The sequence below is a fragment of the Acanthopagrus latus genome, chromosome 16 (assembly GCF_904848185.1).
Source record: "Acanthopagrus latus isolate v.2019 chromosome 16, fAcaLat1.1, whole genome shotgun sequence".
Lineage (NCBI taxonomy): Eukaryota > Metazoa > Chordata > Actinopteri > Spariformes > Sparidae > Acanthopagrus > Acanthopagrus latus.
Window position 1 is genome coordinate 12,864,213 of NC_051054.1, and position 23,204 is coordinate 12,887,416.

Here is a 23,204-nt window from a genome sequence, read left to right on the forward strand (position 1 = left end):
TGGAGTCAAGTTAAATTTGTCACCACAGCACACACACACACACACACACAACTCATACTACCAGATGAGGGGTGCCTCTGTGCCAGAATTCATTGGCTTATATTTATAACTCATCATTCCAGGTCTCCCATCCAAAGTGTTATCACCTCAAACTTAGCTGTGGTGTCATACACAAACACATCTTCAGCTACTTCGAAGCTGTCTTATGAATGTGAAGTCATCAGTAAAGTGGCTGAAGAGATCTTATACATCAAGGTACATTTATTTTTCTTATTCTTGTAATTAAATACATAGTGTAAGTGCAAATAGTTAAAGAGTCCGGGGTCTAAAGAACTACAGAGTATAGTTGAACATAGTACAAAGTTGGACAGTTATTCAAACAAGCTAAATATCACCAGATACTCCTTGTCTTCATAGTAGTTGTACAACAGTACCTAAAACATGAGCGAGTGTATTGTTCCTTATGGTTATACAAAAGCAAAAACCCTACAATTACCACATCTAAGACGCATATTGTTAAATTATTTTGTGCTTGGAAACACCAAAAGGAAATCATTTTTGATATTTATATATATCGACATAGACCGAGAGAAGCCCTGTCTGCTAACTCAGAAACATGAAGCAGTATTTAACATTGGCAGCAGAGCACGTCTGAGGGCATTTAGCTTTTTTGTGCCAAACCGTACAGTTTGTGGTAAGCACTGCAAAGCAAAAATGTAGCGTGATTTTAAAAACTGCACAAAAGATATCAAATATTTATTTACCCAAGGCTCGACTTCATGCACTTTATAATAAGCAACACAAAAAAGTCAGTTTCTTCTTTTGTTTTTTTGAGTTGTGTACTTGTCTACCTAGAAACAGGATTATGTACGTGTGACGGTGTGTGTTAGTGTTAAGACTGCTATGGACAGGGTGAAAGGCTTTCTCCAGTGGATGCTTTTAGAGAACACCAAGATGACATAGCACTACGCCCCACAGATGACGACCAGGCTTTTTCAGCGGTGAGTGAGCTGCCTGACTCTGAGCTGGACTGGACTGTCAGCTTTGCCACGAGACAGACAGGTCTACTCCTCCTTCCTCTTGGCCCCGGGGATCTTCGCTTGGATCCTGGACAAAGAAAACAGGCTTTAATACCACATGTCCAGAGAAATATTTGTTCTAGATTAGGTTGTGCTCATTCTAAGTTCTTTGCTTTTTATGGCAGTCCATAGACCAACATGTCAAGTGTTACTAAAATTGGCAAAAGGACGGTGGTCAGTTTGTCCATATACTGCAGGCAGGCAGTTCGCATCAGCTGGACCTTGAGACACCTACAATTTTCACTGAGTTTTCTTGGCTCACCACAGAGGTGATAAAAATAGACTGGTCAGCCTCAGCCCATTGACGTTAGGACTTTTCTATAACGCTGATCCACTCTCACCTTGTGCAACATGTAAGCATCTTAAGCATTCTTATCCTAATGCATTTCAAATCAGATTCAATGGTCCACACAATTAAGTACTTTTATGAATTTAAGGTTCAGTGTGTAGGATTTAGGGGCATCTAGTGGCATGGTCACAAAGTGCAACCTAATGAACCCTTCTCTAGAGCCAGTGTTGGGATTATCTGCTCTACACTACAGTAGACAACAGCATGGCTGACTCTGTGAAAGAAGACCCTGCCGCTCACTCTAAATAGAATTCACATCATTTTCACATCTTTTTTTGGTAAATGGATGATGGAGATGAAGAGCATGGACTCTGAATAAAACCATGTTGCTCATCAAACTGGGCCTACAATGTGTGAACTGGCTAATATATTTCAGTAACATTTATTTAAATAACTTGTAATGTTCTTTTGCGTGTCATATAGACACACAAGTTAACCTTTATCGTCTGTGTGATGGGCACATCCTTCCTGCCAGAAAGCCTTTCATGACATGACATGACATTACAAGAATATTTGATGCCCTGGGAATGAACCTGCCTGAGTTGGTGTACTACCTGTGGAGAGGTGCTGCACAGCACAACAAGAAATTGTGAAGAAATCATGTTCAGCCTATGATCAGTTCTGTGTAAATTATATTTTTTTTCACAAATGTATAAAAATATGTTGGGTTTAAAACATTTACATTTTTGGAAAGTAAAAAAAAAAAAATGCATACATTTCTGCCCCTTAATCTTTCACACTGGACCCTTTAGCTCACAAGTTGGAAGGTTTGCTGAGCTCAAATAGAATTTCAGCAGCACCCTGCTCCACAACTTCACAGTTACAAACAGAAAACCTGCCCAGTACAACTGCAGCAGAAGCAGTGAAATGCCTTGCAGAAGGGCACATCAGAGGCTCTGTCAAGCATGTAACTGGTTCAATCATGTCCAATCATGAGGAAATACGTTTTTGAGAACAGCGTGCACCCCTTGATGTCCCCTTGTGCTCAGACTTGGGGCATTTGTTCATATATCTAAAGTGGACTTTGAACTTGAATGGCAAACACTCACTTCCCCACCACCGAGTTGACCTGGGTCCGTATTAGTCCCACGTACTGATCAATCTGTGCCTGAAAACAGAAGGAAAGTCAGATTGTAAATATTGAACAACATTTCCTGAACCAGGCTGAACTTGAGTTATGGTGATGCTCAGATTCCTACCTGATGTTTCTCATAGACCACAGGCATGGTGAACATGGAGACCACGGCTGTAGAGACATGGAGAGAATAATGACTCACGTTAAAGTATTTTGAAATATGCTCAAACAGGAACACACATGTGTGAGCACTGCAAGGCTCCCAACACTTATCTAATGTACACTGGAAAAGTAAACAGATACTGTTGACGACGTACAACTGAAATAAGCATCTGCTGATTAATGTTGTACAGCTCTGTTCATCAGATCCTCTGAAAATTACTGAGCTTCTGATGCACAAAAGCAGAAGATGTCAGAGTATGAGTGAGTCAGCTGTGGTGTTTGGGAGTTCGTTGGAGTTAAAATGGAGCTGAGCGAGAATTGGGATGACCTCACCTAGGATGAGCAGCGTCAGGCCGTTGAAGAGAGCGCCCACATAGGTCAGCAGCCACATCAACACGGCAAACTGAAACAAAACAGACATTTGAATCTTTACGGCTGCATTTCTGACTGTTTATCACCAGGCTGTGTTAGTGGCCCTCGAGGGGAAGAGCTGAAAAAGTGTAGGTGAGCGAAGGTGGTCGAGCAAACCTTCAAGGAGTCGACCAGATCTTGTACGAGGAACAGCCGGCGGAGCTCCCTCATACAGGTGTTGGTGTACAGCAGGATTTTGTCGGCATATTTGCTAATCTGGTCCTGGGACAGAGCGATTTCCATCTCCAGATAGGATCTGGCGACAAACACAGGATCAGAAACGCAGACAAGACCGTTCAGTAAGTAAATGCTACAGACCTTTCAGTGAAATCCCTGAACCGTCTCATTCATCAGTCTACTCACTTGAAAGGATGCCCCTCATCGGTCTTCTGCACAGCCTGCAGCACAGACTTGTAGATCCTGAAGCTGATGGTGGCAGAGAGGGCTGCCAGGGCTAAGTAGGCTCCAACACTGACCACGCTGAACTGGGTCAGGGAGAAGAGGAGCAGAAGCACGCTGCTGAACACGGCCCCCGACTGCTTCACATTCCTCCAGTAGAGCAGGTCAATCGCTGTAGGGTCGGAGGGGGACAGAAGAAGGACAGATAAAGGTTAGGATGACACGACCACTTGCTCTGCAACATGTAGGCCCGCCCGGGCATCAGCGGACGTATCCTTTTCAAAGTGGATTAGGCTGCCGCTGCTGCGCACTACACACCACACATTTGGGTCAAATATCTGGAAGCTGTTCACAACTGGACGTCCTCAGGGAGCTCCGGCTGTCACGTGATCCTGTTTTAACCCAGCTTCCTAACCTAGCTTTTCATTAGGTTAGAGCGAGCTGAAGGTGTCTGAGTGACGATTCCTCAGTTCAGTTCCTTTACTCCTATTTATAGAGCGACCTTTGAAGATGATAATAGCTGACTCTCACTTGTCGAGCAAGTGCCTCCCTCTGTGTTGCCAAACTCCAGGCATGTGGGACTTAATATTTACATCTGACGTGTACTTTTCGTCAGTGGCACCTGGCCTGATCACACACGTATACAAACATACATACAAACAGGCAGGAGGGAGCCATATTACACCTGCGCCAGCTGCTCTTGGAGCAGAATTAATGATTGACCTATAGCTCGGTGGAGGCAGTGGCAGAAATAGACGCACTATCAGCAGTTTGCAGATAACGACAGTTCAATGTGACCTGGACAGACCAGCAGTTCTGTGGTCAGTGAGGGAGGATGATGACGCCTCACTGCTGCGTCTCATTTGTGCAGTGAAACAGCATGATTCCACCTACAGGAACAAACTGTTGAAAAATACAGCATGCCTGCAGGCACTCGTACATTTGCTGCACCATTTTTCCTTCTATGCTAACACTGCCTCGCTTCTTTGCATGGTGGGGCCTGTAATTTAAAGCCACTCGCGAAGATGAGAGACAAGTGAGAAGCGAGGATTAGCCCAGTGTACCATTACAGCTCCAGAGGCCGACATGGTCCTCTACTGGCAGTCGTCTGTGTCGTCTGGAAACATGGGCCTGTTTCCATGAGAACTGCCGGCTGCTTGTTTAACTTCTGAACCTGCTGCTGCCTCCCCACCACCACCACCACTGCAAGTCCAACAATACTACTAGTGGTTGCCGTACTGACAACTGAAAATCCATCATGTCACGTGGTGAGGGAGGCAGAACCGGTAATGTAAAGTTACAAAGACAGAATTGCGACTGTGGTCTCCTGGGTGTCTTACTCTTCCTCTCGGTGCTGTCCGCCAGCCTGCCTGCTCTAATTTTAGCCGTGGAGCTGTGAGCAGCATAGTGATGACGGCCATCTTTACTCTCCACTGAAAGGCATCTGTGGATGCCAGAAAGGCAGGCTGAACCTGGGTGGCAACAGTCATTGTGACTGAGTGAATCTCTGCTTCACACACACACACACACTCATTGTTCCTAAAGTGTAAAATGTCACGTGTATGACCTGACTTTTCTTATCAGTAACCAGCAGTGTCTGACAGTACCTATCAGGGCCCCCGCCCACCACCAAACCAGAGACACTACTCATTCAGAAACAGTGGGAAGAGGATTCATGTGTCTTAGCTGCTGTACACGCACCACTCCCAACAGAAGCCATTGTTGCTGCTGCCAGGGACAAATTGTCCATGTGGCTACTGGTTTGAATGGAGATGCTCACACACACGCGCGCACACACATGCACACACACACACACGCACACAGACAGGCACAGGTAGCACACACAGCAGCCGTAACAAAACACAGACACATCAACAGACGGCTCTGCCCGAGACAGGTGTTGACCGGCGTCTGTGCCTTGTGATGTGCTGCACAGACTGCAGGCAGACTGAAAAGCTTTAGCTAGTGCAGGAGAAGCGTGTACTGACCTGCGGCTCCCATGGCTGAACAGGGAAAGAGGCAGCTGCTTTATCCACGGACAAAAGGAGAGCACTGAAGGGGGAGTCCCCCCCCCCCTGCACAGGAGAGGAGGGGCCACAGCCACACCAGCAAATCAGCATCCGCCTGCGCAGGGCGACTGAGGGAGGGGGAGCGTCTATGGGGTGCGGTTGCCAGAGAATCACATTGCAATCCAACACACACCACACACACAAACACACCAGCACACATACAAACAGTGTCTCTCTCTCTCTCTGTGAGTTCTTTTATGCTCAGGCTTTTAAGCACAGTCCCGCTGACACGTGACAAAGACTACTACAGACAGTGTATGAAAATGGAAAACCTTTTGTGCGTAAAGACATTGCGTCATAATAAAATGCACACAGACTGCAGCCATGTTCCACCGCTCCATTAAAAATGCTTCGGCAGCGAGGATACTGCCGAGCACCTGCCTGATGCAGTTACCATAGTTACCGTGCTCCATTTTCTCCCCATCGCTCACTGAGAGATGGAGTGAGGGAGGAAGGGAGGGGCCCGAAAGACGAAGAGGGAGGGAGGGGAAAGAGCGTTCCGTTGGGAACAGAGAGAGATTGATTTGCTCCGAATCTGGGGGATCAGCAGCACATAATGTGGCTCTTCCACACCCCGGCATATGAAGACAGCCGCTCCCTTTATTGTGGAGCACAAAAGGACAATGGCAAGTTTAACACAAGGCCAGTTAGTCGCCAAGTCTGTGTCGACACAATTAAAAGTCTTAAAGACTGTTAGCATTGTGACAATAGTGTCTGAGATTTTTTTTACATTTTAGTCTGATTTCGGACTAATTAAAATAATAAAACATCTAATTATCTGTGTCAAAATCGTAACCTGATATTCACATAACAGCATGCAGGTGACTTTTTCAACAGCAGCAAAAGCTGAACTGCAAATGGGAGAAAGTTCACTGTTATACACACAGGATGTTAAATCAGAGTAAAGAGGAAGTACGAACGCATCCTGCCGAGCTCCGCTTGTTGATACGACTCTCGCTTCTGATACGACAAGCGAAAAAACCAGAGCAAATGATTAACACAAGTGACAATAATATGATTCCCCCTCCCCCTTTTCTGTAGTGAAACTAGTTTAGCCTGACCTCATTAAATCACTGAAGACATCCTTGTGGCCTCAAACAAGCCATCAGCCAGACTGAGCAAACATGCAAAGGGACGTCTGCTGCCAACATCCTCTCACAGCCGAGATTCAGGACTTGAGTCCTGGAACTTGTAACTTTCAGTTGACGTGACAATTGGGAACATCGGATTTAGTGTCAGCGGGATTGTTAACATGTTTTGTGATAAGACTGTATGATTTCTCTTGATATTGATAGGTGAACAGCTAGTCTGGACAAAGATGTGTCATCAGGTAATCCAGCAGAACTGAACGGGGGCAGAAAACTGTTAAGCATCCAACCATGTCGCTGTATTTTTAAAGCTGATTCCCCTGTCAGACATCTTTATATCACTAAGTAACATCTCATTCTGACTTATTCCTCGCTTTTTGAACTATCCAAAAGTTTGAAAAACTTCTGCCACATAACAAGCAAATCATGATTTGAAACAGCCACAAATTTAAGTTGATTCCATCGTTATAAGAACCACTAAATGTGCAACATATAACAGCAGAGATTGTCTTGACAAACTACCAAACAAAGTATAGTAACACTGACTCTGCAGAGGCCATACTTATTTAGAAGAGTCTGTTCTTCATCTTGTTGTCTGTGTGGTGATTAACTTATGTGATTAGGAGCCACTAACCAAGTGTACACAGTAGTGTAGTGATAAATCCTGATCCTTTTGTGTGCCATCTCTAGTCCTGTTAAGCATTTATGTGAATAAATCACACATGCATGACTCAATTCTGTATGCGACTGCATCACTGTTTGGTGGCAGCGGGTCAGTACTGTGCATACGCAATGAGAGTGACTAAACAAAAAAAATGCCAACAGCATCAAGGTGATGTGCAAAAACATTCAGCTGCAGAAAGTAAATCTGCTCAATTTCATCTTTTATCAGCTAAATCTGATGCGTTCCTAATGCTTTGGACTGATCCCATCGCATTGTCTATTGTGTTACACAGACTCAGACATTCCTTTTGGCCAAATTAAATCAATGATGACTCAGTAGCATGATGACAAATGTGAGCGTTTGTCATCAAGGGTATTTTTTTTATATACAAAGCTGCACATCCAAAATCAGTGGCTGCTACTCTGTTGCTGCTTCTCTGTTGGAAGACAATAAGCAGACTATTCTATTGCATTTTCACTGCTGAGCCAATCCTAAAGAAATTATCCAATAATAAATCACAACCAGTGTTGAGGAAGGGGCGCCATTTTCTCTCCTGGCCCTGTCCACGAGCCCTCCATGCTATGGAAACAGACAGACGGAGGATGCTCTTCTCTGGCCCAGTCTCTGCAAGGTGCCATGGCAGCCGAGGAGATAGGGCTGATGTAATCAGGATGGGTGTGCCCTGGTTACCATGGAGACAGTCTGTCAGAGCCGTCCGGATGCTCGGACTGCCTCACTACACAAAAACAGAGCGTACGCCATATAAAACCAGCTCCCCTGCACGATTGCAAAATGGGGAGTGTGATAACAATGACACGCCTTAGTGCCACAGCACAACACTGGCATCCATATTAACGTGCACGCAAAACAGATGGCTCCCAGCATGCTGGTGTGTATACAATGATTTTCCATTCCACCAACTAGTGTCTCTCGCCTCCCTCTCCTTTGTTTTTTTCTTTTCTTTTTTTTTTCGGAAGCACACACATGCAGTAGAAAGGATCTGTCACCAGGGCGTGTCCGTGTGAGAGGAGGCGCAGGTATATATTGCGCTTGATTCCCCGATACAAAATGCAGTTAGACGACAAATGTGTACATGCAGAACACACACGCACTCAAGTATATACGCCGGTAGTGTCATGAATATTTAACCTACATGCAGAGATAACGGTCCATCTCTCAAAACCACAAAGCACAGACAAACCACAGTAAACACATCAGTACCCTGGCCCTTCCAGCCGCTCCAGGAGCTCTCCTTCTTTGTCACGTCTGCAGTGGCCTGCATGCTGGTGATCAGTTACGTCCCTGTTCTCTTCCTTTCTCTTTGTGGTCTCCGTTTTCTTCTTTGTCTCCCTCTTTGGTCGCACCGACTCACTCACTCATCCCAGAAAGGCATGAATGGTCAAAAAGGATGCGGAGATGATAGAGAGGGAGGTAGGGAGGGAGGGAGGAAAGTGTTTCCAAGGTGCTGCCGGCTCGCGGAGCACACAGACTGATGCTGTGGAGCAGCACTGGCTAGGAGGAGCGGGGAGAGCGTGTATGTGTCTGAGTGTGTGTGTGTGTGTGTGTGCTGGGGGAGGGTGAGGATGGGGGGTTTAAATTGTAAACACCATACCACATTTGCTGCTGCAGCAAACCATCCATGCAATGATTAAGAGCCCGAGGGGTGAGAGGGTGGGTGGTGATCACTGGAGGCTCAGCTTTTTACATTGAAAGGGACGATACACTAGCTTTCACAATAAAAGCCCTAACAGAACCCTCTGGTAATGGTGGGGGTACAAGCAGTGGGAGGGTTATCCAACATAGGCCTCGATGAGACACCAAAACATTGTCAGACTTTCCAGCATGATGCGCTGTAGCTTGTTTTCATAGTTTATAGTTATGAACAAATACAGCATTTCTAAAAGAACTGCAGTCACTTTAAAGAAAGGTATGGCAAACATCCAGGTCCTTTGTTCTTTATTTGTACAGAGGAATAATTAAGGTTGCAACCAGAGATCCAAATAGCTGTTTCCACTATGACTCACTGATAACTAAAAGGGCAAAGTGCTCGTACTTTAATAATTCATAACAAGAGAGACACTGAACATTACAGCACAATGTTCCCTGTTTAATGCCCTCAGGAAGTGTTTGTGCTTAACAATTCTCTATCCAGATGAGACTGCTGACTGAAAAAAGCAACGTACGATGATTGAAAGCGAAAGGGAAAACCGCACTGTCACTGTAGTGTCAGCACTGAGCAGAAAAACAATTCCCAGCATCATTTTTCTCTCCCATCAAAGCCCCTCAGTCGCCCCCCCTCCTGCAGACAGCCACACCTCACACCTTCTGCTCACTGCAGCCGTGACAGGCCTCGGTGCCAACACCGACCAAGAGGGAGAGGAAAAAACAGGTCTCTCTGAACCAGACCGAACACGCTCCCCCATCACTGTTGCTATGGCAACTGGCGTGGAAGTCCAAAGATGAAAACAGCATCCGCGATGACAAAGGTGCACCACGCCCTCTAGTGGTGGAGAAAGAAACACATGTGACCTGCTTTTTGGCATTTCCAGAAGCTTCTCCCGGTCCAAGTAAACAAAACAGGGCGAGACGCTTTTATTTGCAACTGATTCACATCAGTTCACATTCTTGTGTATTTCACATTTGTGACTTTCTGTCTGAATCAGTCATCACATTCTGTTGGACCATGGTGCATCAGTAGCTGTGAGTTACAGGAATCCTATGCAGCCGTGTCTTTGGAAGCCTGGGCGGATCCAAAACCAAACCACATTCATTTAAATGTGATTTTTCTGCTCTGCAATTATAGGAATTTAAAGAGGAAGCCTTAAAAGCACCCCAGTAGGAGTGTGCCCCAGTTTTGACATCATTGCATTATGTAAACACTCTGTTTACAAGGACAGAGAAAAACGCAAAGAGAAGTCAAAATAACGACGGCAAATATGTGGCTTAGATAGCATTAACTCCTGCTTACAGCGACTGCCACTTCTGACCTATCTAATCGCATGATGTTAAAAAGTGATGTAGGGAGCCAGATGTTGTCAAGATGCAAAAAGAGCTTGTTTTTTTCCCCCTCAACATGTGTATTTTGGTTATCTAAACTGTTTTCACTGATGTTTACAGGCTAAACTGCGTTGCCTTTCGGTCGTCATGCGTCGCCATAAATTTGAACCAGTGCATCCTTACTCTACAGCTTTTTTATTCGTAACTGTACCACCAGGTGGAAGCAGACCTCAGGAAAGCACAACACAAGCACTTCCCACCCACCCCCTTGCAAAGACTAACACACACAGGCAGCAGTGGAACATCCCATTTCTCTCAGCAACCCTGTTTACTTTCCCGGCCTTGTCAACAAAACAATGCCAAAGCACACCACACAGGTGGCAACCAGGAAATAAACAAACACAACGCTGCGTTATTGATATGATAAGAAATATTCTGTTATTTCCACACTGTCTCTGTCCCCAGATACTGTCTGATGGGGAGGGTTGCACACTGTGCATGTGATAGCTCTTTTATTCGGGCTTGAGGACACATCAGCACTCACACTATGTGTTCCGCAAGCTGACAACACTATTTCTAGACAGCCAGTGCTCAAGATAGTAGCTTATAAAAGCCAAGGTGAAACCACTGCAACGATAACGAGAATACAGACATGCTGTATTTGGGGTTTTTTTGTTGCATATATTACAATGCATTAACATTGTACATTTTTACAGTTTTGTGTAGTGGTGACACGTATTGCCTAGAAAAACACAGAATCCTGGGAAAAAGAGAAAATCAAGATTTTGTTGACTGACCTTTTTCTTTATTAAAGCCAGGGAGGAACGTGGCAGCAGGTTTCCCTGGGTCTTTGCCTTCATTGGTCTGCTTGTGCATGTCGTCTTGGTGCGGCCTCTCTGATCGCACCTCTGGGGGCACAGCAGCAGTGGGGGGCTTGGGCTTGCTGGGGCGATCCTCCTCTGTTTTCACTGGAGTCTTGACCTTTTCTGTGATCAGGGGCTCGGCTGGCACCGTCTCAGCCGTGCTGCGGGGAGTGACAGCACTGGGAACCAGGGGAGAGGGAGGACTGACTCCCTGTTTGGGGCCAGTGAAGCCCTGCTCTCTCTTTGGGCTCTCTTCAGACGCAGACTCGATGAAGAGATCGCTGTCAAGCTCGGCCTCTCTCTCCTCCCTCAGAATGCTGTAGGCTGTGGGTGGAGCGTGGTTGCCAGCCAGGCCAAAACCACCCTTGGCGACAGGGGGATTGTCAAAGGGGTTGTTAGGCTGGCTGAAAGTGCCCTTGCTTTTAGGCGGCTGGGCAAATGGGTTGCTAGTGGCCTTTGGAGGCTCCTCAGAGACCAGCTCGATCTCTGAGTCTCCAGACTCTGCGCTGCTGCCGTCATGCTCCTTGCTGCTGGCCTTTGTGCTCGGAGTGCTTTTGGAAGCTGGAGGCTTCACAGCGTCAGCCTTGAATATGTCATGGGAAGGGAATTCTTTTTCTGTTCACAAAGAAATTTAGAGAAAAGTGGGTGTTAGAGTCTGTACTCTCACTGCAAATCCAAACATACAGCATTATCACTTAAAAAGACAGTTCAGTGCATATTTTCCCTCTTTGCTTTTTATCCATCTAGGTTGTTTTGATGTGAGTTGCCATCTTTTGGAGCTATTGGCTGCAGAGATGTCTGCCTTCTTTCAACTATAATGGAACTAGATCGGACTCTGCTCGTGGTGCTCAAAGGCCAGGCCAGGAGTCAAACCCGGTCAGCTGCAGCGAGGACAAAGCCTCTGTACACGGTACACCCGCTCTACCAACTGAGCTACACAGAGCCCCTAGACTGTAACTTTTAAAAGAAGATACAATAACACAGGCCTCCACTTACGAAAAGAAATGTTGAATTCATAACAAATAAAGCACACCCTCTTTCAATTTGGTAAATGTGGTAAATATTAGGTAATGCTAACAAACTCAAGATAGTTATTGATGCCATTACTGTCATTCATTATGGCATCAAGATCATTTCTATGAAACATATGGGGTGATAAAATGATAGACATAGTATTTTTATATAAAGCAGCTTGGAAATGAAGGAAATTAATATTTTTTGTTGAGTCTGGTGGCCCCTGTGGACAAAGGTGTTATGAGCACATACCTGTCATAACGAATTTGATCTAACTGCTGCTATACACATCTGTTTTGTATGTGAGAGAAAGAAAGACGCAACGTTCTTTTTATACCATTTTCCTTTTAAACTAGGCTGTTTGCAGGATTCATAACAAACTAAACAAACTAGTAAACTATGTTTTACTAACCTATATCATCCTGCAGCTCAGAGGTTCGGTTGCTGGGTAAAAGTAACTTAGTTAATTGATATAGTTATCACCATTCCCTGATAATGTTATGGTTTTGTAGGGAATCTGACTTAGGACTCATGACTTAAGAGTAACAATGTAGATTCAGGCAATCTTCTCACTGTTGGTCTCATCTGCTTATGTAGGTCATATAGAGACAGCAGAGTTAAAGTGAGAGACTGTTTCATAAATAGGCAGACTAGACCACTAGACAAAACAAACGTTCCGACCTGGTTATTTTAACTGTGTTCAACTACTTTTTCGAGAAAATGTACTTTATTATGGTAGTGCTGTTATGATGATGGAATTTCTAACTTTGAGACAATACCGTAAAAAATATTGACATTCAATACCATTTTTGATAGATACCACATTTTTTTGATTTTTATCAAAAGAAAACTGCCACAAGGCTTGGGCACTGTGTGTTTAGCACAACAGCATCTGTCAACCAAAACCAGTCAGGGAGGCTCTGAACTTGTCATATTTAATGAGCTCAGACACCATAACGAAATGGAGTGAATGAAACGAGTGACAAGAAGACAGTAGAGCGAGTGAGAGGAGCGGGGCTATGAGGGCAGTGCAGTGGTGTGTGTGTGTGTGTGTGTGTGTGTGTGTGTATGTGTCAATTCATTGTCAAACAGACAAGAGAGCAAAAGAAGTCTCGTTGGTATGAGTGTGATGTTACAGATGAAAATGTGCATTAAAATCATAAAACATTCTGAATCAATATGTATGTATTGAAAAACATCTATAGTTTGACAACACTATATTACAGCATACTGATGCAAGATGATTTTACCACTCACTCCTTAATCTGACTACTGTTTGTGTGGTGTGCTTACGTGTTGGTGAGGCGTTAGGAGTGGAGGCAGGGCTGTCATCCTCCGGCTCTGATAGTGTGACAGTTGGGACCCCCTGTAAGCCCACACTGAGCACGTTTTCACGCTCGGACATGCTGCCTGGAGAAGGTTGCTTCTGTGGCTCAGTCTTGGCAACTGGAGGCTGGGACTCAGTCAAGGTGATCTTCACCGGGCTGGCCGTCTGCGGGGTGCCACCCAGGTTTCGGTAGGAGCGGTAGTCTGACAGCTCCTCATCAGATGGCTCCTCCACGTAGGGGAAAGAATGGGAGCCCAAGGCTGGACCAAGGTTCTCCTCCTCCTCTTCCTCATCGTCATCCTCATCTCTTTTAGGGTTTTTATCCATGTAGCTGCCCAATGAGTCATGGCCACTTGAGCCTGTGTCCACCAGGCTGTGCAGAGCCCCCTGTTGCTGGTCACGCCGCTCATCCCCGTGGCTGATGTCCATGTAGTTGTAGGACTCTGTCTTATCTGAGCCGAACAGAGACTTTGGCATGTCATCAGACAGGTTGGATGTCATCTTGGTGCTGGAGCTGAAGCTGTAGGCGTCGCTGGAGAAGTCGTCCAGGGCAGAGGAGCCAGAGGCGGGCTTGGTAGGTTTCAGGTCGTCCGACAGGTAGGAGGCCTCTCGACCTGATGTGAAGCTCTGATTTGACAGCAGGGAAGTGTAGACGTCACCATCATCGCTCATGGGCTTCCTGAAGAGGCCAGACATGGGGTCATCTGCAGAGATTGACAGGAAGAGAGAGAGGTGAAAGTCAGTGATGTTACACACACAAAAAAACTGATGAGGAAGAATGACAGCACTCTCTGTGTCACACGATCACGAGCTGTCTGATTAATGAAAACATCCAGTCAAACAAGGCCGTGGTTCAGCCGGCGCTGCTGCCAGGGAGAGGGGCTGTGGCACTGTGAGACTCTGGGTGCTCGGCTGTGAAGATCAGTGAGGCAGCAGTAACAGAGGGTACTTGTACCCGGTGCGGGACAAAGGGGGATTGTTCCGACCCCAAAAAACCACAGAGCCGCAACCAGAGTCTGTTCTAAATCATGCAGGCAAAGGGCTTTCTCTAGTCACATCTCTGCTCTGTAATCACTAATCCTCTGTCTCCCCTGGCAAATTAGTGTCATGAAAATGAACACATAAAATATGACCTGTATGTGCAAGCTAGCATAACCAAAATCCGAATCGCTTAAGCTAGTCAAGGCTAGGTTGCTAAAATTGCTCAACGATATATGCATAAATAAATATTTCAAACACTGCACACTCCCTGCATCCTAGCATTCAACACACACACACACACACAAAAACTGAAAACATATTAGGCACAGAGACACAACTGTAGCCTAAACAGTGTCCTAAACAACTTTTATGAATTCAAAACCATCAGACAATGTTGGTGTTATCTGTGTATGCTCGGCTTTAAAATACCACTCAGCATCTCACTGAATAATTTGCTACAGCACTGCAGGGAAATGTGAAGGATGCTCATATCACATATGACTTGCGAAACAGGAAGAGACGCCCTCGATAGGGATGTTATTTTAAATCATTAGGTCAGAAGTCAAGGTCAAGTATTCAGGTCTGTTGACTTCACGTCCAACTTCCAGTCCCAACCAACAAACGCACACTGCCTCCTGTTCATACACAAGTACACAAGCATAAACAAAGTACTGACACACACTGTACACCAGCACAAACCTAATGCTAATATTTTTGTTGAGCTGTGTACAAGTCAGTGTTTATACTTCCACAAACCGCGATCCTCCTCCCGCTCTCTAGCCCTGCATCTCCCAGGGCAGCGGTGGTGCTATAAATAGGCCGGGTCCAGCTGCTGGGCTGGACGAGGGGGGAAGGTTTAAAATAGCAGCCTTAGGGTTAGCTCTGGAGGATGCAGGCTGACTGACAGAAGACCCAACAGGTCAGGACGTCCCGTCCCTCCCTTCGCTTCCTCTAAAAAGCCCCGCCACCCTTCCCTTCTGCTGTCCTTCCCACTGCTGCTCCCTCAGTCATTAACAATACATCATACTGCAGTACAATGGCAGAAACACTAGACACCCATGCTGGGACACAGCAGGATGGAGGGACGTGACATGGAGGAAAAGCAAAGCAGGCCGTTTTAGGCTACAGATTATTTTGTATTTACCAGACTGGAATATTTGGTAGAGTAACATCTGTACTGCCTATGGATCCGAGCAGCGCGCAACATCAACAGGCACAGCTGTTGAGCCCAGTTCAGTTTAGTGACATGAATGCCCTTGGTGTGTTGCTAAAGCGAACCAATGTATAATCCTCTTAGTGTACTACCATCGTATAGGTCGCATCAGCCATCACCCTGGCAACAACATCACAGCCTAACACTCACTGAGTCACTGTACAACAGTGCAGATGTGGGAAGCACTCAGAGCCACTACAAACTGTGAAGAGAGGTGAACCGTGGTGCTGTGAACTGCCAGTAATCCTGTTGACTGTAGGCAAAACACCCTCACCCCCGCCCCCCCCACCTTTCTCTCTATCAACCCATTCCTCGTAACAGATAAACTCACCACCAGCAGTTGCATAAGGCATCTGCAGCAAAAGAACGAGGCCAGATGCTCGTCTTTAACCAAGCAGCTTCTTGACAATGTCGGTGCGTTGAGATCGAGGGCATATCTGAATCTGCTGATACGGCGTAGCAGCACCCAGACTCTGGGAAAAACCCCCACAAGGCCGAGGCAAACGCTTTGCTGCGCTCAGATGGGATTGGACGTGACAACAGAGGAATTCTCAGCTCACACAACATAATCGTGCCGCTGAAAGGACGGTGCAGTTAAATAAATAAGTCCTGGTGGATGTGCTTGTGAAGGGGCAGTCCTTTTGTTGTCCTCTGTGCAGCCAGTGCAGCTCCGAAACTAATGCAGCCTGACAATCTGTGCTATGCCAAGGCATCGGCTCCTAATTATCAGGCTGCAGACAAAAACATGCGAGAACAGACAGTATCAAAAGAGCCGGAGTTGCAAAACGAATATATTACCACTTTGAAATTACGGTTTAACTGAGCTGCATGTGGAGCGCAGCGGGGTTTACTCGCTTGAAGACACTCACTGATCCACTGTGATTATTCGGTGGAGAATCAAATGATTAAACCTGTGTGAAAAATAGAAAAGGTATTTAAATTTGAGTAACAAAATGTAAATAGAAATGTATTTTCAGCGACAGAGAGATGTTGCCGTTTCCACGAGCCACCAACAAGCTGCACTGACATTCAAAGGAGCAATCTGTGTCACTCTGTGCTGTCCGAGCTCACACCATCTTGAATCCCAGCAGTGATTCAGCTCTACTTTGAAACATCTGTTGATCTACTGCACTGTTAACGATTCCATCAGGCCATCCGTGACCCGCTCGACAGTGGTGTTACCTTTCAGGAGTCTTCTTTCACTCCATGACCTTGTGGAAACCAATCCATCGAGACACTTACTGTGTGTGCTCTTCTTTCAAAGCCATCTGTGGCTCTGATCTTAAATGATGTGCCGCAGCTTTATCATTTTGGGTTTAAATAATCCTGATCACTGATCAATGCTACAACTATTGATGATTTTTATTGTCAGTTAACTAAAAATCATTTTCTTTATCAATCAATTAGCTGTTTGGTCTATGAAATGTCAGAAAATGGTGAAAGAAGTCGATCAGCACTTCCCTTTAGCCCAAGATGATGTCCTCAAATGTCTAATTTTGTCCACAACCCACAGATATTCATGTCATATATTCGGATTGTGTAAATAAGATATAATATATGTATAAAAAGAACAAAATGTCGCATGTCTCCTCTAAGTTGTCACACTGAATGGATGTCTGTTTCGGTACTTGTACTTTCATCCTTGTAACCCTGATAGAAGTCAGTTTAATTTATTAAAATACTGGCAATTATCTAACAGTTGAGAGTAAATTGATTAATCATTGCGGCTCTACTGGGAACTGTGAAACGCTTTGTTTAGAAGATTAAAACTTAAATTGATTTTGCGTGTGGATGATGCACAAGGGCTGACACGGCTTGGCCAGTTAAGATTACGAAGTGTACTTGGAAAAAGCCTGGGGGACGAGAAAAAAAACAACCTTTATAAGCATAGTGTTCATATAAATATGTTTTTGAGTATACAGGAGTACTTTTTATTTTGTAATCTTTGTTCTTTCCTTTTATCTTCTGCATACATGTCACCAAAAGATCCATGTCATAGTTTTTTTTTGTTTGATGAAGATCAGTGTCTGTCAGTGTCCTATCCCATGTGTTGCCTTGTCTAACCACTGTATGATGAAATCTATGTTTTGTACTTACTGCTCCTATTGTGATTTGTTTTGTTTTGATGTAGTTCTAGTGATGTCATGTCCTCCATGATGCTATTTTGACCCGGCTCGGTCTAGCTTGTAAAGAGATTATAATCTCAGTGCGACTTCTTACATATAAAGGTTATATACGATCTTCCGGGAGGTTTGCTGTATTTGCAGCCACCATATCTCATAAACATAAGTACCTTCACAACAGATTAAAAGCTCCTTTTGGTATGGAAGTCAAAACAAATAAATTAGAATACATTTTTTAAAAAAAGCTGGACAGAATAATGTGATCTCTCTTTACCCAGTCCATAATGACAGGTGGTTAGTGTATTCAAATCATATTCTGGATAATTAAAATTGATGCCAGCAATAAAACAAATTACATGAAGGATTTCAGCATTTTCCATTTATTATAAATCTGAGCTGAATCAAAGTCAGCGTGTCATTCTAGTGAAGAGCGGTGTTATATTAGATTCCTTTATCAAGTCCCTTACTCACAGTATTTGTCACAGTTTAACTGAAGCACCGCTCCAGTTCTGAAAGGTCTCGGGCTTTTAAGAGCTCTGGTTGGAACTTTTATGTTCATAATGTATTGATTACAACAGCCTTGGGTGAACAAATACATGAATAGTAGTCACTAACTAGCCTGCTTCAATGTCGGTAAAGAAGATAAAAATGGAGAGCACAAAGACAATCTTTCCTAAGAGCTGAGGTACAACAAAACTACTAGCAGAGGTCGATTGGGGAACAGCTGTGCTGAGGGACTCAATTGCTCGGAGCCCCATTGATCCAAGAGAATGAGGACACAAAATTACTGTAAGAAATGGCAGTACAGCCACCATTCTAAAATAAAATCACTGAAGAACACACAGGCCAATGTTGTTGTTCCAGCAGCCTTTGTCAAATAAAAATCAATGAGGAGTGTGTTTAAATAAAAGCTAATCTGGCCTCATTCAGATTCTAAAGCTGTGGTACGTACAGTACCTGCCTTCCACCGTATTGATCGTATTTTTCCTGCTTGGATAGAGCTTTATGGATGAATGGAGAGGATGTGGGAGGATCCAGACTGAGTGTCTGCAAGCTGTCTGCTTTGGGTCAAAGCTGTCAATCTAGTGTGACTTTGGATCGGCGTTTCACTTTTATTGTACAGACAGAATTGGGCATTAAAGAGCACAGACGCAGGCAGGAAGGCGGGCATGCGCGGGCTACAACAGCATACAAAAAAGATGCAGATGGACTGCGCTGTTTTTAAGTGTCTCTGCAGATAGTAGCTCTAATCCCATGAGCAGTTTTGCATTACTCTGCTCAGGGATTACTCTATGCCCACAGGCCACAGAGATGGACTGAAGCTGTAAGATTGTAAACATGGCATCATATTTCACATGAAGGCTTTCAATCGTTACACATGGGAGCAAAGTACGGGAGATATTATAATTTATAGATATGACCATAGCACTAAAGCTTTGTTATTGTCACCTGCAGTAGAGCTTTTTGGGCTTGGCCTGTCACGCTTTTATCCCTCAGCATTAGCTAATTGGTCCTGGATGCAGATGACAGTGAATTAGATTGGAACCTTGGCAGGTAATACATAGGATGAGGACCTCATTCTGGAGAGCAGACATGCTTATATCATACTCACTTTAAGCTTTATTTAATTATGCAAGCGGTTTTGACAACACATTTTTAACCACAACAGCTACTGGACGTACATGCAGACACTGGCTCACACCTGGGAGCTGCTCTGCTGACCAGTGACATCCAGGAGACACTGAATTAAAGGTGAAGTCAAAGACAGTTATTTCTATTTCCAGCTTTTCCCACGACAGTCTGGTCTATGAACCATCGGCCTTCTCGTCACAGCCTCGCCTCTCTTGCCATTAAGCTGCCCAACCCCTCCTCTTCCCCCTCCCCCTCCTCCTCGTCCCCCTCCTCATCCTCCTCCTCCTCCTCTATCCCTGTATTATCTTGCATCTTTATCATCCAGTCTGAAAAGACCTAGCACTGCTCAGCCCCCCTGGGAACAGCAGCAGAGCTCTCACCAGCTAAAGGCACAAATGCACCGAGCTGGCTTACGCAGTCCAGCCGAGTCCACTAAGTGCTTTCTCTATCTGAAAGATACGGAAAGGACCCAGCCAGACATATGCTGTCTCATCCTTGTCACCAATGATAAACTGGAACAGAGAAAGAGTGGAGTCTAATCCACCTATCAGGGACTGGATTGTTTCTCATGACTGATGCACTGATGTCAGGACATGATAGAGTGACCATTGTTCTGTAAGAGCTTGCTGGAAAAAGAAGGAGGTGTTGCTGTGTGTGCACAATATGCAATTAGTTGTGTTTCTTTAGAGAGTGGCAGCTAATGATTATTTTCATTACCGATTGATCTGCGATTTATTTTCAAGGGTATTTGGTCTATAAAATGTCAGAAAATGTCTCGCTTGCTGTCTTAGAGGAATAAAGAAATCCCACGGAAGAAGCTGGCATCAAGCAAATTTGGATCTTTGTTTCTGTTTTTCTGAAAGAAAAGTCTCTTAATTGTTGACAACCAATCTGTTCGTCGTTGCAGCTCTGAGGCACACCATGTGTTAAAAACAAACTGTGAGATTTTCACACAAGACCTCATCATGATGCAGCATTATCTTCCACAGCTTTCTCTCTCATGCCTCTTGAAGCCCTTACAGGACAGGAAACTTTTGAGGATGAAAGAAGCCGACTGTGCTGCACTGTACTGTCTGTGATCCAAAGCTCAGGTTCTGTCCTGGCGGTAATTTAATACAGCTGAAATCAGCATTATCGGCGTCCTGTGGGTAGATCAGTGTTGTGAACAAGATTCAGGACAGGCATGGATCGATTACCTTGCGAGGCAATTCTAGACATCTTGAGGAGATACTATTTCACAGTTCCTACTTTCCAAAGGCCAAACTTCTTCTCCGGTCTCAGTAAACAAAAAGCTATACATTTTTATAGCTGGAGATATCATTTTGTGATGATCCACCAGCAGAGAAGAGACAAACCGTCGACAGAGATGGGAACAGACCCTAGCATGTCTGGTCAAGAGGAAAATGTCCACTCTGCCCAACTGGATGTGATGAGATCTGCACTGTTCCCACCAAGAACATAAGTGACACAGTGGATTACTTCACTGGTATGGACTCCAGCACAGCCGGAGTCGTAGCAGCAAGAGACCGCTATTCTTTCCTCTTTTAGCGAATCATAACTGTGTGTGTTTGTGCGGTTTCACTCACCTACACAAGCCGGAGCTTGTCTGGCACACTATTATGAAAGTAGAGCATGAGCTTTGTTTGTTTTTTTTATTGTGGAGAGCGTGGCCAAACACTGACTAGCCTCACATATGCTTCAGAGGGATCATCTTTAGATTATACACGTAAAGTTAAGGTTCTGCTTTCATGCCAAATTCTGAGCTTAAAATGATAAGGAGACCAATCATGTGATCAATAATGCTCCTGTTAATAGATAATATACGAAAATGAACCATTTTGTATTATATCGTTCTTGTTCGGGAGGCAGCGAAGGGAGGCAACTAGGCGGCTTTTCTTTCTTTCTTTCTTTCTTTTTTTTTAAAACATCATCTCATGAATTTTTCAGTGAATCCGTGAATGAAAGTGCAGGGTTCTAGTTTTGCTCGCCAAGCGAATATTGAGCCCTGTTCCTTCTGGATTAAAAATAGCTACATGAGCCGTGCTGTGGTGAGGAGAGTGACGGACTTAAAACTGAGGTCTGATGATGTTCCCACAAAAACACTGCCTCCAGCATCCAATAATATATCATCAACAATACCAAACCAGGAAAGCAGGAATCCTGTCATCATGCAGGGCACTTACCAAAGCAGGACTAGTTGATAAACTAGGATTTAATCATTTTCTAACCAGTCACTGGTTATGGGAGCTACAGTATATGGGGATTAAGCCTGTGATCTATTTATGATCCCTCTTCCTCAACATATCCAGATGTAGTTGTTTCATGCTAGATATAGCACTTTTGCCAATGAACGCTCACAGGCCACTCAAAGTTCAACAGGCTGTTTGTTAAAGCACGTCGCGTCCCATCTGCATCCTCAAATCTCATCAAGCAAAGAACCGGTGGGTGGAACAGTGGGTCACATCTGATGTTTCGTAACTAAGTCTGAATGAATTACATTTCGAAGACGTCAGATCCTGCTCCCCTCAGCATCCACTGTTGTGACAGCTGATGTACTATCGTCCAATGGAAGTTACTCGTTGGCATCTTTCTGTTGTTTTCAAGCACAGAAGTTTTAACTCGGCTGACAGACAGGCCGTCGATCTTGACGCCAAATCTGCCACGGACGGACTCGGCTGCATCTCTCTCATTGTATTTACACCACAACACCGATCTGTGTTTGTAAATAGCTGACGAAGTTCAGCCTAGCGTGGCCTAAATAATATAAATCATTAAATATCAGGACTTATTTGATTAGTTTTTTCGCACGATATGGCACGTTTTCCCCACTAGCATCGAGGGTCTAAGGACAGAGGATGTCGTTCACCGTACAGACCTCTAAAGCCCACTGAAGCGATGTGATTGTTTATTTCGGCCTTTCTAAATAAAAACTGATTGGATTTTATGTATTTGGCGATAATGGACCGCTTTACCTGTGGATGCAGTTTCCATAGCAACGGGAGGTCTTATCCCGTCGTCCTGGAAAGGATGGAATTGTTGATCCAGGTCGCCCGACACCTCGCCGCCTCGCGGCTTCAAATCTTCACGTAACTCGCCGAAGCGGCTCGGTGTGCTCCCGAACAGGCCGTTCCTCTCGTAGTCATCCCCGAACCACCTCCCTTCTGAGCCGAGCTCCTCACCGGGCTGAGCAGACATGCTTTTTCCTGTTATCGGACACAAGATGTACACTCGCTACCGACTCGCCTCTTCTTCTTTCTTCTTCTTCTTCTTCTTCTTCTTCTTCTTCTTCTTCTTCTTCCTCTCTACCGGCTGCACTGTAAATGAGCGGCGGCAGCCCCTTGTTTGCGCTAGAGCGGGTGATGGAGACAGACACACGAGAATGCAGCTTCTGGCTGGCGTCTGTCAACTCAAGCCTCGGATTTGTAGACGCCACGGACGAGGCGGTGCGGTCGGTCGGTCGGTCGGTCGGGGAGCGGGAGGAGAGGAGCGAGGTTGATTGTTTTAGTTTAGTGCTCCAGCGGTGACGTCATGGTGTCCGCGAGGCTTCAGGGTTGGCACTTTATTTGGGGCAGAGTCAAATGTGAAAGGCGTTTTTAAGGTTCACGAATGAAGTCGTGTGTGTGACACTGACGGAGCGAATGACAGCAAAAATGATGCTCGGTGAGGTGAAAGAGGCTGCGGTGACTCTACAGACAGAGAAGTCGTTGAAATTTGACTCACAGCTTAGCAGGAGCATAATAAAGAAAGTGGAACTGCCG

The 23,204-nt window shown here is 45.0% G+C and overlaps 1 protein-coding gene across 4 annotated transcripts; it reads right to left on the bottom strand.

The window, feature by feature from the left end:
• Positions 1 to 241: 241 nt before the first annotated feature.
• rtn1a (reticulon 1a) lies at positions 242 to 22,668 on the bottom strand. 4 transcript variants are annotated; one of them, XM_037072645.1, is made up of 9 exons: positions 22,419 to 22,668; positions 13,464 to 14,201; positions 11,091 to 11,771; positions 3,440 to 3,647; positions 3,194 to 3,332; positions 2,999 to 3,068; positions 2,628 to 2,674; positions 2,478 to 2,536; positions 242 to 1,107 (listed from the first exon to the last, which is right to left on the bottom strand). In XM_037072645.1, the coding sequence occupies exons 1-9, from the start codon at positions 22,639 to 22,641 to the stop codon at positions 1,065 to 1,067; spliced, it is 2,208 nt and encodes a 735-aa protein (XP_036928540.1). In that variant the 5' UTR covers positions 22,642 to 22,668; the 3' UTR covers positions 242 to 1,064. The 4 variants fall into 4 exon arrangements, with proteins under 4 accessions (XP_036928540.1, XP_036928541.1, XP_036928542.1 ...); XM_037072646.1 differs by lacking the exons at positions 11,091 to 11,771; positions 13,464 to 14,201; positions 22,419 to 22,668 and adding an exon at positions 8,518 to 8,807; XM_037072647.1 differs by lacking the exons at positions 11,091 to 11,771; positions 13,464 to 14,201; positions 22,419 to 22,668 and adding an exon at positions 5,464 to 5,612.
• Between the last annotated feature and the right edge of the window lie 536 nt (positions 22,669 to 23,204).